General features: G+C 49.1%; 1 protein-coding gene across 1 annotated transcript in view; it reads left to right on the forward strand.

The window, feature by feature from the left end:
- Positions 1-8,684, forward strand: part of Sae1 (SUMO1 activating enzyme subunit 1) — a 56,369-nt gene extending 47,685 nt beyond the window's left edge. The window contains exons 7-9 of the mRNA XM_059281261.1: positions 848-992; positions 5,844-5,913; positions 8,218-8,684. Coding sequence (XP_059137244.1) covers positions 848-992; positions 5,844-5,913; positions 8,218-8,310 — 308 coding nt within the window. The 3' untranslated portion in view covers positions 8,311-8,684. The remainder of the gene's footprint in view (positions 1-847; positions 993-5,843; positions 5,914-8,217) is intronic.
- Positions 8,685-13,261: the final 4,577 nt, after the last annotated feature.

Below are 13,261 nucleotides of genomic sequence, written 5' to 3' on the forward strand. Positions count from 1 at the left end.
TCTTCAGGAAGAGCCTCTGCCCTGTGGGGCTAAGACTTAAATGAGTGTATCTAGCTAACAGTAAAGTGCCTGTCCAGGTAAGTGCTGTGCAGAGCACCGGAGGTTTAGGCTATGAAGCTGATTGACGTGTCTCCCTCCACTCTGAAATACCCTGTGGTATGGGGCAGACTGTGACCCTGTGGTCGCTCTGGCTTGAAGAAGTGCACGGGTGACAGCGGGCCGGTACAGCAGCCGCAGAAAGTGCTTGTATCAATCAGTACTGCTTCATTTGGACTAAGTTCTCCTTACATAAGCCTGGTGCCGAGACGTGGTTGGAACCTTTCCCCGCTTCCTTGGTTCCTGGAGGTTGACATGGTTCTTGTGTTAAGGGAGGTTTGTTTGCAGTAACTTGCCTGCCTGGTGAGTGAGTATTTGGCTATCCTTTCTGGTTGAAGCAGCCCTTTGAACTGATGCCTAGAATGCAGGCCTCCCACCCCAACCTCTCCTCCAGGTCGTAGTAACGGGGCCTTCTGCTGGCCTCTTCTGCCCACACGCATTTTACTTGTTTCCTCCTCAGGAAAGCCTTACCTGACTTTGACCTGGGTCAGATCCCATTTTACTTTCTGAGCACTTGTCACAGAAAATTTAGTTATTGTACTGCTATAGTTGCCTTTCTGGCTGCATTTGTTGGATGGGTAAAAAAAAGTGTATTACCTTTCACTTGGCCTGCATTTTGATTAATGTATTATTTCCTATAGGTAAATATTAAAAAAAGATATTTTGGGTTTTCCTTCTATTGAGATTTTAAAGTGAGATCAGAGCATTCATTATAAGATTGGCTCTCTAACCTCCTTTTCCCCTTTCCCAGTGCTGCTGAAATTCCGCACAGATAAAGGGAGAGATCCCAGTTCTGAGAGCTACAGTGAGGATGCTGAACTGCTGCTGCAGATACGAAATGATGTGCTTGACTCACTGGGCGTCAGTCCTGACCTGCTTCCCGATGACTTTGTCAGGTTGGTATCTGAACAGACAGACAGACAGCTGGTTTTGGTGTTTGTCTTTATGGAGACCCAAAGCCTCAAAGGGGACTCCTGTACCACATTTGCCAGCTGCATAAACCACCTACCAGTGCTATAACCAACACTGCAAGAGAAGCGAAGACTTGTAGGTTTGGTTTTCATGTGGTTTGAAATTGAAGGTGCGATGTGGTCTGTTAGCACGTTCTGGGCCTTTCTGTCTCACTCTGTCCTGTGTGAAGATTCATCAGTGCGTCATTTCCTCACCTGTCACAGGGTGGAGATCCCAGCATGTGGAGCACTTACAGCTTTTCCCTGCTTGCTGGCCTTGTGTTCAGTCTTAGCTGTGTAATGCTGTACTGTGTCTCCTTGGGTCGCACACTGTCCAGATTCAGCTACAGGGTGAATGAATAAGGAGCGAATTGCTGGGTCTAAAGGTGCAACTGGTCACTTGGTAAATATTGGGGTAGTTTTTTGTCATCCAGCGGCAGGTATATTTCAGTAGAGACCTCAGATCCAGTCCTCAGGCTCTGGGAAGCTCTAGCCTTGGCAGTCTCCAGCTCTCACACAGTCAGGCTTGGGATGTTGTGGACAAGTAGCCCTGAGTTCCTTCCAGGCTGCTCTGCCATCTTGGGCACACTTGAGCTGACCCTCTCTGCCCCGCCCCTCAACCCCTGAGCCTCCAAGCTGTAGCCCTAGGAATTGTGCGCAGTTTATTTGCTGCAGTTTCTGAGCAGCTTTCTGCAACAGGACAGTTGCTCAGTGAGCTCATGATCTGCCTTAGTCCTCAAAGCAATGCAGTTTGTAGGCAAGGGGTAGAAGTTCAGGGAAGCAGTGACTGGTCCCCTGCACGGAGGTCTTTCTGCACAGCTATGTCTGTTAGCCCATACTGCTTCCAGGTTCCTTCCCGCAGTGCAGTTGGTCAGAGAGTCCCTTCTTCCTAGAGCCTTCTCTCTTTCTGGGCTCCTCATACCCACCCTAGCCAGCATCACCCATGTAGGAGCACCATTGGTCTTTAACTCCCTGTGCAGCTGTGAACTAAAAGGCTGTCCTCCACAGCTAGGAAAGCCGTCTCTGAGGTACTTTGACAAGAGTGACACAAAAGAGCAGGCCTGGCAGCACTGCACGCTTGGCACTCTGCTCCTGCTGTAGGAAGGACCAGAACACGAGGAGCAGGCATTGCTGGCTCTGTACTTCAGAGCCTGAGGAGTACTCAGTCCCACCAAGCTTCTCCAACAGACCCACCCAGGCAGTCAGTGGACATACAGCTAATTGACTAATTTGAGCATTTATGGTGATGAACTGGCTGTTTATATCTCACCAGACAACAGAAGGGACAGGCTATTCCTGGCCTAATGAGCTACTGGCTGGCCCTTCTCTTCCTGCCTACCCCCTGTAGAAACCGCATCCCCTGTCTAGGTTCTGTGTGTCCAGCTGCTTCTCCTATTGCCTTCTAAGTAAGAGGTGTTCAGAGGCCTCTTGAAACCTGTCTGCTGGCAGGCTAGGGCATAGGATAGGGCTGTGATCGAGGAACTGTCTCCCGCTCTCAGCTGAGCTACCCCTTACAAATTGCTTGATAGTGCTGCTGAGCAGGGACAGCTATGCTTACCTGTCTGTCCTTCATCTGGCCTGTGCCACTCACCGTCTTGTTTGGAGTGCTCTCTCCTCAAAGAGCCTTATTGCTTTTCTGATGAGAAAAGATGGCCTGTTTAGCTGCTGCTAACATCTTTGGGTCTGGGCTCACAGATAATTTTTTTTCTATTGTTTAAATATTATGATAGGTATTCTTCAATTGCCTCTTTACAGTATACCCTACAGCTTATTTATGTTACTAACCAGATCTCTGTTACTTGTACATCCGCTTGTTACTTGTACATACTTGTTATTAAGCTGCCTGGATGTATAGCTATTAATTTAACCATCACTTACTTTATTAGGGTGTGTTTATAGTGTCCGCACTTCATAAACAAATGTTCATAACTTTATGTACAAAATAATTGATATTGTATTTTTTTAAAAATTAAAAGGATCAGGAGTTCAGAGCCCTCTTCTACTATGTAGCATGTTTGAAGCTAGCCTGGGTTATATGAGATCGTGTTTCAAAACAAATTGATAGTAAAGTATGCATGACAAAATTAGCCATCTTGGGCTGGGACGATGAGCTTATGGGGTAGAGCACTTGCCGCCACCGCCCTGTCAACCTGAGTTCAGTGCCTATGGCCACATAGTGAAAGAAGAAACCCAGCCTTCTGCAAGTTGTCCTCTGACCTCTACTGACGCTGTGGCACGTTCACATTAGTAAATAGAGATGTAAATGAGTAAAGTCAGTAATGATTTTTTCTAATTTGGCCTTTTAGCCATTTGTTTTAGGTGTGTTAGTATGTGATGACGGGAGAGTAGGATACATGTGCCATAGTGTGTCTGGAGGTCAGAGAATACCTGTGGAGTCCCTTCTCTTTCCACCTTTATTGAGTTCCAGGGATTGAACTCAAGTCACCAGGTCTGTGCCTTTACACGCCGAGTCATCTCCCTGGCCTCACTCTAGCCTTTGTTTTGTTTAGTGGTTTGTTTTGTTTTGTTTTGTTTACTTATACTTCATGTGTGTGGATGTTTGCCTGCATGTTGTCTGCACGATGTGTGTGCAAGGAGCACACAGGCCAGAGGAGGGTGTCAGATGCTCTGGAACTGGGCATAACAGGTGGTTATGAGCTATTGTGTGGTGCTGGGAATAGAACCCAGATCCTCTGCAAGAACAGCAAGTGCTCTTAGCCCCATTTTAACCATTTTTGGGTATGCCATTCCTTGGCATTAATTCTGCTCTCACTGTTGCACAACCATTATCATCGACTACCTACCTATCTTGTTCCTCCTGCTCCTGGGGCCTCCAGTGCACTCTGTCCTAAATCTCTCATGTAAGTGGAATCGTGTACTATTTGTCCTAGGCATCAGACATTCAGCACATACCTGTCCTCCCATCAACTTTCGAGGCAGAGGGAAGAGCATTGCCTCGAGTTCAAGGCTAACCAGGACTCTAGAGAGACCATTTTAACCTCTTACCTATCCATGTCATCCTTTGTGAACTTTCTGGGATTTTTGGTTTTTGTTCTTTTGGATTTATTTTTTTGCTTTTTCTTTTTGGTGCTAGAGACTGACTTAAAGGACTCAAACACACTAAGCACATGCTATACCACTAAGCTACAGCCCCAGCCCCAACTGACAGGTTTGTACGTCTATGGGTAGGTGCCCATACATGTGCTTTCCTATGGATGTGGAGACCAAAGGTTGAATTGGGGTATCTTCCTTAGTCATTCTCCATCTTATGTTTCTAAGACAGAGTCTCTCACCGAACCTGGAGGTTGCTCATTGGTTAAACTAGCTAGCCAGAAAGCCCTAAGTATCATCTTGTCTCCATCATGCCTAGCTATCACATGGGTTCTGGGGATAAACTCAGGTCTTCATGTCTGTATACTCTCCAGTAGACCTGACTGTTCTAGAATTCACAGAGAACCACCTGCCTCTGCCTCCCAGTGCTGGGGCTAAAGACATGCGCCACCACAGCCTAAAACAGTACTTTTGAGGAGGAAAAAAGCAAAATACTGTAGGGTGTAACAGGCAGAATGTAGGTGTGTGAGTGGTTTTGTTTGTTTAACAAGCTGGCTGTGGTAGCATGTCCTGTAATGTCAGGTGCTCAGGAGGCAAAAGCAGGAAGATCACAAGTTCAAGGCCTGCTTGGACAGTTTAGTGAGGTCTCGTCTCAGAAGGTAAGAAGAGGGCAAAGGGTGTATCTCTGGCAGAGCACCTGCCTGGCATGCACCAGACCCTGGATTAGTCCCCAGCACCATGAGAGTGAACAGAAAGACGGCGGCGTGGGAGTGCTGCTCACTTCCTCACTCTCAGTCCTAGTACTCCTGAGACTAAAGCCGGGAGCATTCTGAGGGTTGGGGCCAACTTGAGCTGTGTAGTCTTGTTTTTGGTTTTGTTTTATGATAAAAGGAACGTTGTTACCACACTTGGTCGTCTATGCCTCGGGTTTACTGTGCCATATGGGATGGGTCTCTTTAATATGCAGCAGAGCCTTTGGATGGTTTGTGCATGGTTCCTTGATGGCAGTTTAAACACTTATCATTGACTTACCAGGTCACAGAATGGGTGGGTGTTGGTAGTTGAGTTTACATTATATGTGTGTGGGTGGTATGCCTTTAAAATTGTCTAGAAGGCATGCGTACCCATGTAAAAGGGTCAGGGTGGCCTGCTGCTGCCCCAGTTTGCTCCTCTAACTGACCCCTCTGTGCTGTGGGCTGGGAACTAGCTGGGCAGCTTCCTTTGGGAACCTATAGCTAAATGTGTTTTGAACCCCACGATGGTGGTTTTTGGAGGGTCAGCTGACAGTCTCCTCTGAGATGTGTCCTCTGAGTACTCAAGCCAGGCCCAGAAGGAAGGAGCTGCTTTCTAGGAGGGTCATCAAGACTTGGTGCTGCACCCCGTGTTTCCATCTTCTGCATGTTAACACAACCTGCTTGCCCATGGTTCTGGGAATAGCATACAGAAGAACACATTGCCTGTGTGCTGAGAGAATTGCGGGAATGTGCTGGGGCACTCACACATCTGGTATTTGTAGGGCCTTATTTTTAGGAAGCACAGAGATAGTCTTTCCTTCAACTTTGAAAAAAAAAATCATGTGAAGTGCTTTCCAGAGTTAAAGGTCTTTCCCACCCATTTAAGGAGCCCCTGGGGTCAGATTTAATTTTCACGCCTGGATGCCAGTTCTAGCACTGCCCTCTGGCTAGGACTTTTATCCAGGACAGCCCCCAATGCCCTGGTGCTATGTTTTACTTGTCTGTCTTCTAGGTACTGCTTCTCTGAGATGGCCCCAGTGTGTGCTGTGGTTGGAGGGATCTTGGCACAGGAAATTGTGAAGGTAAAGTCATGATGGAACTCACTGCTGACCCCAGCGCCCTGACTATGCACTAATAGAGCCAAGGGCTGGTGGCTGGCTCCGACCTGCCTGATCCCCTGCCCTCAGCCTTGATGCATGCCCTGGCTTTCTACCTAGCCTGTCCATGGGCCAGCCAGCTAGTGGCCTCGGTTGCTTCCTATAGCTGCTACTTTGTCTGCTGTGTCAGCTGTGTGAGTAGATCAAGATCATCCTAGTTTAAGAGGGAAACAGAAGAGAGGCCAGCGCCTGGCCTCCTAACCTACACCCATCACAGTGGTGTCAGAGCGCCCCCTGTTTACTCGGAATGCTGTGGCTATCTGTAGCCAAGGTGTAAGTTCAGTGTCTGGGGGGCATATGCTCTGCCAGCAGCTACGTGAGGTTCTACAGTGACCTGGGACTTAATGTTATGTAAGGCAGTTAATGCCTTACATACAGAAGAGGACTAGGTCTAAGAACTAGTGTAGTCTTTCTAGAGTGTTTGGGTTGCTAAAACTTTGGCAAACTTTGAAATGGATTTTATTTCCTTTGGAGACTTTGATATCTGCCCAACTGTTATATTTGTCTTATGCAGGGAACAGTGGTGAAGTGTGTGCTTAGCACACCCAAGGCCCCTGGGTCAGTCCCTAGAAACCTTTGTTTTTTTCAGACAGGGTCTCAATCTGTAACCCATGCTGACCTTGAAAACTCAGTCCTTGTGCCTCAGCCTCCTGAGTGCTGGGGTTGCAGACGTGCACCACCACGGCAACTCTTCTCTTAGAGTCTCTGGGAGCTGCTCGCCCTTGTCTGTTGTGGACAGAGGTGTGCCTGGCTGACTGACTTCCCCACATCTCTGCAAGTAAATTCAGACCGAGGGGGACGTTGGCTCTTTTTCACTCCCACTGACTGGCTCTCTGGACTAAACTTATTTGCTTCTACACTCTAGACTCAGAGCTGTAGAAGTAAGAGAGCCCAGCATCTCTTGAGATGCTATCCTGCAGATGGCGCCCTAACAACACCCGTCCAGAGACTGCGTGGCAGTTTGTCCTGGGGGTGTGGAGAATGGAGGTTGGGGCAGGTGGCCTGGAACCATTGTTGGTGATGGCTTCTGCGCACCCCTGTCCTAATGCTGCCCCCTCCTTCCTGCTGGCGGGCACAGCTGTTGCTCAGCATCTTGTTTCTGTTTACCCCAGACAGTCAGCACACTCCACATTCTTGGTTGCTGGGTGTGTTTGGAATCTCGTACCCCATCTTGCTCGGGAAGCACTTTACCTTTTGCCCCATGTTCACCCTGTGCCCTGTCCCTTCATCCCCTCCACTCCCTCTGCTTACAACATTTTGGCCAGCTGGCAGGAGGGCCTGCATCTGAGGCCCTCTCTCTGGGAACCTATAAAAAGTACACAGGAGGAGGAGGTAGAGGGCGAGTGTGAAAGTCTGCAGATGAGCTTTCGCTTCCTTCCTTCCTTCCTTGCACCCTTCTAGTTGCCACTGTCCTGGCAAGCTTTAGGCGTCAGTCATCCCTGTTCGTGACTTTGTGCACACAGTGGTAGAGGCAGTACTGAAAGCAGCAGCCAGCACAGCAAACCCTGTGTCAGTGAGTCACGTCAGCACCGGCATCTGCAGCTCCAGCTGCTCAGGCTGAACCACAGGAGACCAAGGCCAGCCTAGACATGGGTCACCTCTGCTTTGGGTCAGTGCTCTAGGAGTGTTCTGTCTCTGGCATCCTCAGACAGTACTTCTTCCTCCACCCACCCCCACTGGTAACAACAGCTCCTTCTACTGAGAATGTGCCCTGAGGAGGGGGACAAGAAAGAGGTGGTAGATGTGTTTCTAGACATGCTAGTGACTCCTGGGAACAAAGGCAGCCTGGCCTCAGTTGAGGAACACCGCCCTGAATCTTCTATGTATGATTTGGTTTTGTTTGTTTAAGGCAGGGTCTCACTGTGTCTGGCTGCACTATGTAGACCTCACTGGCCTTGGCCTCACAGACCTGAGTGCTGAGTGGTGAGGCCTGTGCCATCACCCTGGCTCTTGAATCCCCTTTTTTGGTGCATGGAGGAGGTCACATGTGGAGGTCACAGGACAACTTGCAGGAGTTAGTTCTCTCTATGCCATGGGGGTTCAGGGATTGAACTCAGAATGTCAGGCTTAGCAGAAGCTTTTACCCAGAGTCCTCTTGGCCCTTATTTTGTAATTTTTATTTAATTTTTCCCAGTCCACTTTTAGAAGGCCTGTCAATTTGTTGTTCTCTCTTAATACTTAATGTTATGTCTCTTAATATTGAAGCTGAGCCCTCTTGTTTTTCCCCAGGCCCTGTCTCAGCGGGACCCTCCTCACAACAACTTCTTCTTTTTCGATGGCATGAAGGGGAGTGGAATTGTGGAGTGCCTGGGTCCCAAGTGAGGCTGAGGTATGGCAGCCCAGAGGTGTGTACGTGCCTGCTCTAAGCCCACTTGTCACCTGCCAGCTTCCCAAGAAGGCATGTCTGAATGACAAAAGATTTTTCTAAAGCAAGTAGGCCGGACTGTGTCCTGCTTCTGTCCTAGCAAGTGTCAGGGACCTGCTGGTTCTGGAGTATGACTATCACCTAGCACCCCTCTGGCACTGCTCACTTACGCTGTCATTGGAGACGGAGTTCCTAGCAAGAGCAGCATGCTTCATCATGCTTCATGATGTCAGAGCTGCTTGCAACCTTTTGGACTAAACCCTTTCTCTAACAGAACGGGGCGGGGCTTCAGCAGGGGTATGAGGCCCAGAGCCTTTGAACCCCAGTGGAAGTGGACCTCTGCCAAACCCGAAGGACTGAGAACAGCCCTCGGTCACTGAGCCTTCATCAGGATTGTAGCCTGGGCTTTGGGAAGGGAGAGGCTGTCACCCAGCTTTCTTAGAAGTTAAACTTTAGTGGAACTGTTCATTTCTTGTCTTTTGGTTGTGAGCCTATGAGCCTAGCCTTTAATGGCTGGGCCATCTCTCAGCCAAAAATTTTTTTCTAAAAAGGCAGTTTCAATGCCAGGGACCATGTAATCCTAGAAATTGGGATGGAGGGCCAGGAGGGTTGTCTTAAGTTTCAAGGCCAAGTTGGTCTACATAATGTACCAAGAACCTGTCTCAAAATATAACAAAAGGTGTGTTCCAGAGTTAGAGGTGGTCGCCTCTCCCAGTCCCTGTCTTGGGCACCCAGGTCCTCCAGTGGCTGGGCTGAGTTGGTTTGGTCTTCTCGAGGTGGGACAACTTGTCTTCTCTAGTTCATAGATTCCCTTGGTTGTTTGTGAGGATTGATAATAAAGTAACAATAATTCTCTCAAGCTTGCCTGTCTCCTCTGTTTTAGAAACTTGTGGTTGTCTGGTCTCCCCTTTTCCCCAAACCTGAAGAATCTCACTCATGTTTCAGATCCTTTCTGTCTCCAGTGACACCACCTTTGTTTCTTCTTGTGTTCCTTTTGATACTGTCGCAGCTGGGCTGCACAGGCAGGACACACAGATGCTTACATTTCTGCCTGTGTTGAGGATCCCAGCTGTGTCGTGTTCACTCTCATTGGTAATGGGGAAGTCAAGTGAGTGATCCTGAGTGTCTGCAGGCCTAACCTGTGCCTAACAGTGGCACGTGGCATACTCCTGGGTGCTGAGATAGGAAGATCACAAGTTCAAGACCAGCCTCTGCTATGCAGCAAGTTCAGGAAGTGGAGAGCAGAGTCCTACGGCTCATTAAGATAGCACTCCCCTGCACTACCATCAGCTCCAGTTCTTAGCCCTTTGTGTTCTGGTTGGTGCCAAACACAGTTCCCACCCCGTTCCCCCAAACCTGTACCAGGGTCAGCGGGACCCGTTGTAAAGGACTCCCTTCCTGGGCACCGTTAGTATAGACAAGATGTGGGCTGGGGTCATCAGTCCTGATGTGAGTTTCATGGGCTGGGACAGACAAGTGACACCTTTGCAGTTGCAGTTTAAAGCCTTGGTCATAAGGAGGAGCATATACCTTGAACTTAGTGAAACAAACTGTCTAGCTTGTGCCTCTAGATAACAGAGTGAGTCACCCAAGAGGACCTCTGGAGAATCTGAAGCTGCCGGCCCCAGGCACGAAATGTCACTAAGCTTTCAAATTCCATGCACATAACTCCAGATTACAAGTACGTTATAGAAGTGGATGTCCTTAAGATTCTGGAAAGGGTCTCAGGACAGTGGTGGCCTCTAGACCCTCTGGGAGATGCACAACTCTCCTGCAGAAAATCTGATCATGGGAGGGAGGCATGGGGGTGGGGTGAGAGGGGGTGAGCTGCTCAGAGCCACACAGTGCCTCTACTTCTATCCACCCTTTTCAAAGCGTGCTGGAGAACAGGCTACACAAAAGACAAACCCACAGGGCTGGACATGGTAGTGTGTGCCTGTACTGCCAGAACCCAGGAAGTGGAAACAGGAGGATCATGAGTTCCAAAGAAACCAAAAATGATAAAGCAAAAACTAACACCTGTGTGCTCAGACTTAGCTGTCTACTTTTTAAAAAAACACATTTTATGCATTTTATTGAGTATGGGTTTTAAGTGTGTGGGCAGGCACACGTGCCACAGTGCTCATTCTGAGGTCAGACAACAGCAGTGGTGGCACACACCTTCAACCCCAGCACTCAGGAGGCAGAGATAGGTGGATTTCTGTGAGTTCAAGGTCAGCCTGATCTAGTTCCAATGGCAGCCAAGGCTACACAATGTGACAAACACAAAATTGATGCTTTTGTAGTTGTTTGGGGAGATAGTTAAGTTAGTTGTAATTATGACTTGGTTATTGTTTTCATTTGGAAATTAAACATGATATAAGGAGATAGAATTATGTGTCAAGACGACAAGGAATGGACTTGTCTTTGGCTAGTCTTGCTTGTCAACTTGACTGCATCTGGAATTAACTAGCACCCAAGCAAATGGGTATACCTGTGAGGTTTTTAACTTAAATCATTTGAAGTGGAAAGGCCCACCTTTATCTGGGCCACCCCTGGTAGTGGCAATCGTGGGTCGGTTCTTCCTGTGAGTCCTGGAATCAGCTCAGATCATCAGGATGGGCAACAAGTGTTCTGTTGGAAGCTCCACCTAGGCTTCACCACCCCATTCCAAATCCCGCCCTTCTCAGAAAGCCTGCCAAACTGTGGCTCCTCCCCTAGAGCTGCTTGTGACCAGGCCTGCAGGGATTTAAACTGCCCAGTCTCCTCCCCATCCCATCTCTGGGGGCCAGAAAAGGCCACCCAGGAATGTTTTGCCAATAAACTTGATCTTTTATTTTTAATTCAGCTTGATTTGGCTTACTGCATTGGCAGAGAGACTTACTATCAGGGTACAGAAACCTTTCATCTTAGTGCATTGGCCAGGAAGAGCTGAATTTTTCCTATCAGTCCCCAGCCACGTGGTGAGAAACCACTCCTCTCCTTACACCCCCTCTCTGCCAGACTGAATCTTTGGCTTGGTAAGTTGCCCGTTCCAAGTCATTGCCTCTAGAGGTCCAGGGCCTCTCCTGTTTTGGGGTACCCTACCAGGACATGGCCGTGCCAGGGTCAGCCCCAACCTGTACCACCTTTTTTTGCAGAAGATGTTCTGCACAAAGGCACACATCCCAGACCCACCCTATGCCCAAAGTCTGTAGCACTGGATTCGTTGCTTTACACTTGGGTTCCAGCACAGGCTTGTGAAATGGGCGGGTGTGGGCGGCTCTAAGTCCGATCCCCAAACACCCTTGTGTCTTTTACAAAATGTATTCAAATTGGGGTTATCGGCTGCCATATGTCTGGAACACCTTATTTCCTTATGTTCTAAAGCATGGCCGCAATATGCTCTTGGTAACCAGTCAAGATGTCCACCAGAGGCAACTTTTGAATTTACCATCCTCCCCATGATCTTGAAAAGTTCTTCCAGAGTGGAGACAAGTGGGTTTTTTGGTTCTGCACTCCCGCCCTTCTGTAGCCAGTGTCCCACAGCCCAGGTCTTGTTGGCTAGGGTCGAAGCACCTGCAGATTCCCGTTTATCTGGAAACTGGGACCCTGAACATTCCACCCTGACCATGCCACCAAAGACACTGGCCCCCTCCCCCCCTCCCCCTCAGACTGTCCCATCCCTCTCCTACACTGCCACATGCTCCATTTGGTGGCCAACATCCTTCTTTTTATCCACCCCTCCCTTCTTCTTCCCCCTCCTGGACAAAGATTGAGGGCCAACTTCCTCCTCTCCCCCTCTCTTTCCATATCCACCCCCCCCCCAATCCCCATAACCTACACCCTGCTTCCCATCCACACACTGGCCTACCCGCCCTCAGTCCTTTCCAGTGTCCTCTCATACCTGGTCTCCTGCCCTCCTCTGCCCCCTCTGAGAGAATTGTTTGAGTCCCTTCTCCCTTCAGGACCTCTCACAGATGGAGAAGTGGTTGGGTTCCTTCTCAGCTAATCCCTCGGTTTATGTCAAGGAGTTTCATTATCTTTCCCAAGCCTATGACCTGACCTGACATGACCTCTATGTCATCCAGGCCTCCACCCTCACTCCCAAGGAGCTAGGTCGAGTTCAGACAGCAGCGAGACAATACGGTCCCTGTGGGTGACGCAGTGCCAGCTACACAACCCTACTAGGACTATCAGCCAGACCAAAATGGCGGCCAGAGGAGAGGCCTCTTGGTCCACTGCCTCCTTCAGGGTATGGAAATGGTCTCGGACAACGTGGGTGGTTTTGATGAGCTCCGAGCTGAGCTGACAAAAATCCAGCCATTTTTCTAAATCCATTTGTTACAAGAGACCATGGTTCAATGTGCTTGCCTTGATCCAGCCTCCCCAGCGGGAGCCGCGGTCCTTCCTGGTCACCCACTTCATTTATTTCTCAGTCAGTACCAGATATTAGAAAGAAATTAAAAATGGCTAAGAAGGGTCCTTAAACCCTATACAGGAATTGGTGAAAATGCTTTTAAAGTGTTTGTTTGTTTGTTTGTTTGTTTGTTTTTCAAGAGAGTGTTTCTCTGTAACTGCCCTGGCTGTCCTGGAACTCACTCTGTAGACCAGGCTGGCCTCGAACTCACAGAGATCCACCTGCCTCTGCCTCCCGAGTGCTGGGATTAAAGGCATACGCCATGATGCCCAGCTGGCTTTTAAGGTTTTTAATGCCTGAGAGGAGGCAGCTGAGTCCAAAGGCTCGGCTGCAGCAGAAGGCTATGTGCCAAGCTCACTCCTTGGCAACTGCCCTGAGGCCTTCAGTACCCTCACAAGGGGGACAAGGGAAGTCCATGGGGCTCCATCCTGCCGGAGCTCAGCCCAAGTCAAAACTCCGCCAGGGGCCTGCTTCAAATTCGGCCAGGAAAGCCATTGGTCTTGGTGCTGTCCCAACCCCGTGCCGCTGAT

This window comes from Peromyscus eremicus, chromosome 1, assembly GCF_949786415.1.
Source record: "Peromyscus eremicus chromosome 1, PerEre_H2_v1, whole genome shotgun sequence".
Taxonomy (NCBI): Eukaryota; Metazoa; Chordata; class Mammalia; order Rodentia; family Cricetidae; genus Peromyscus; species Peromyscus eremicus.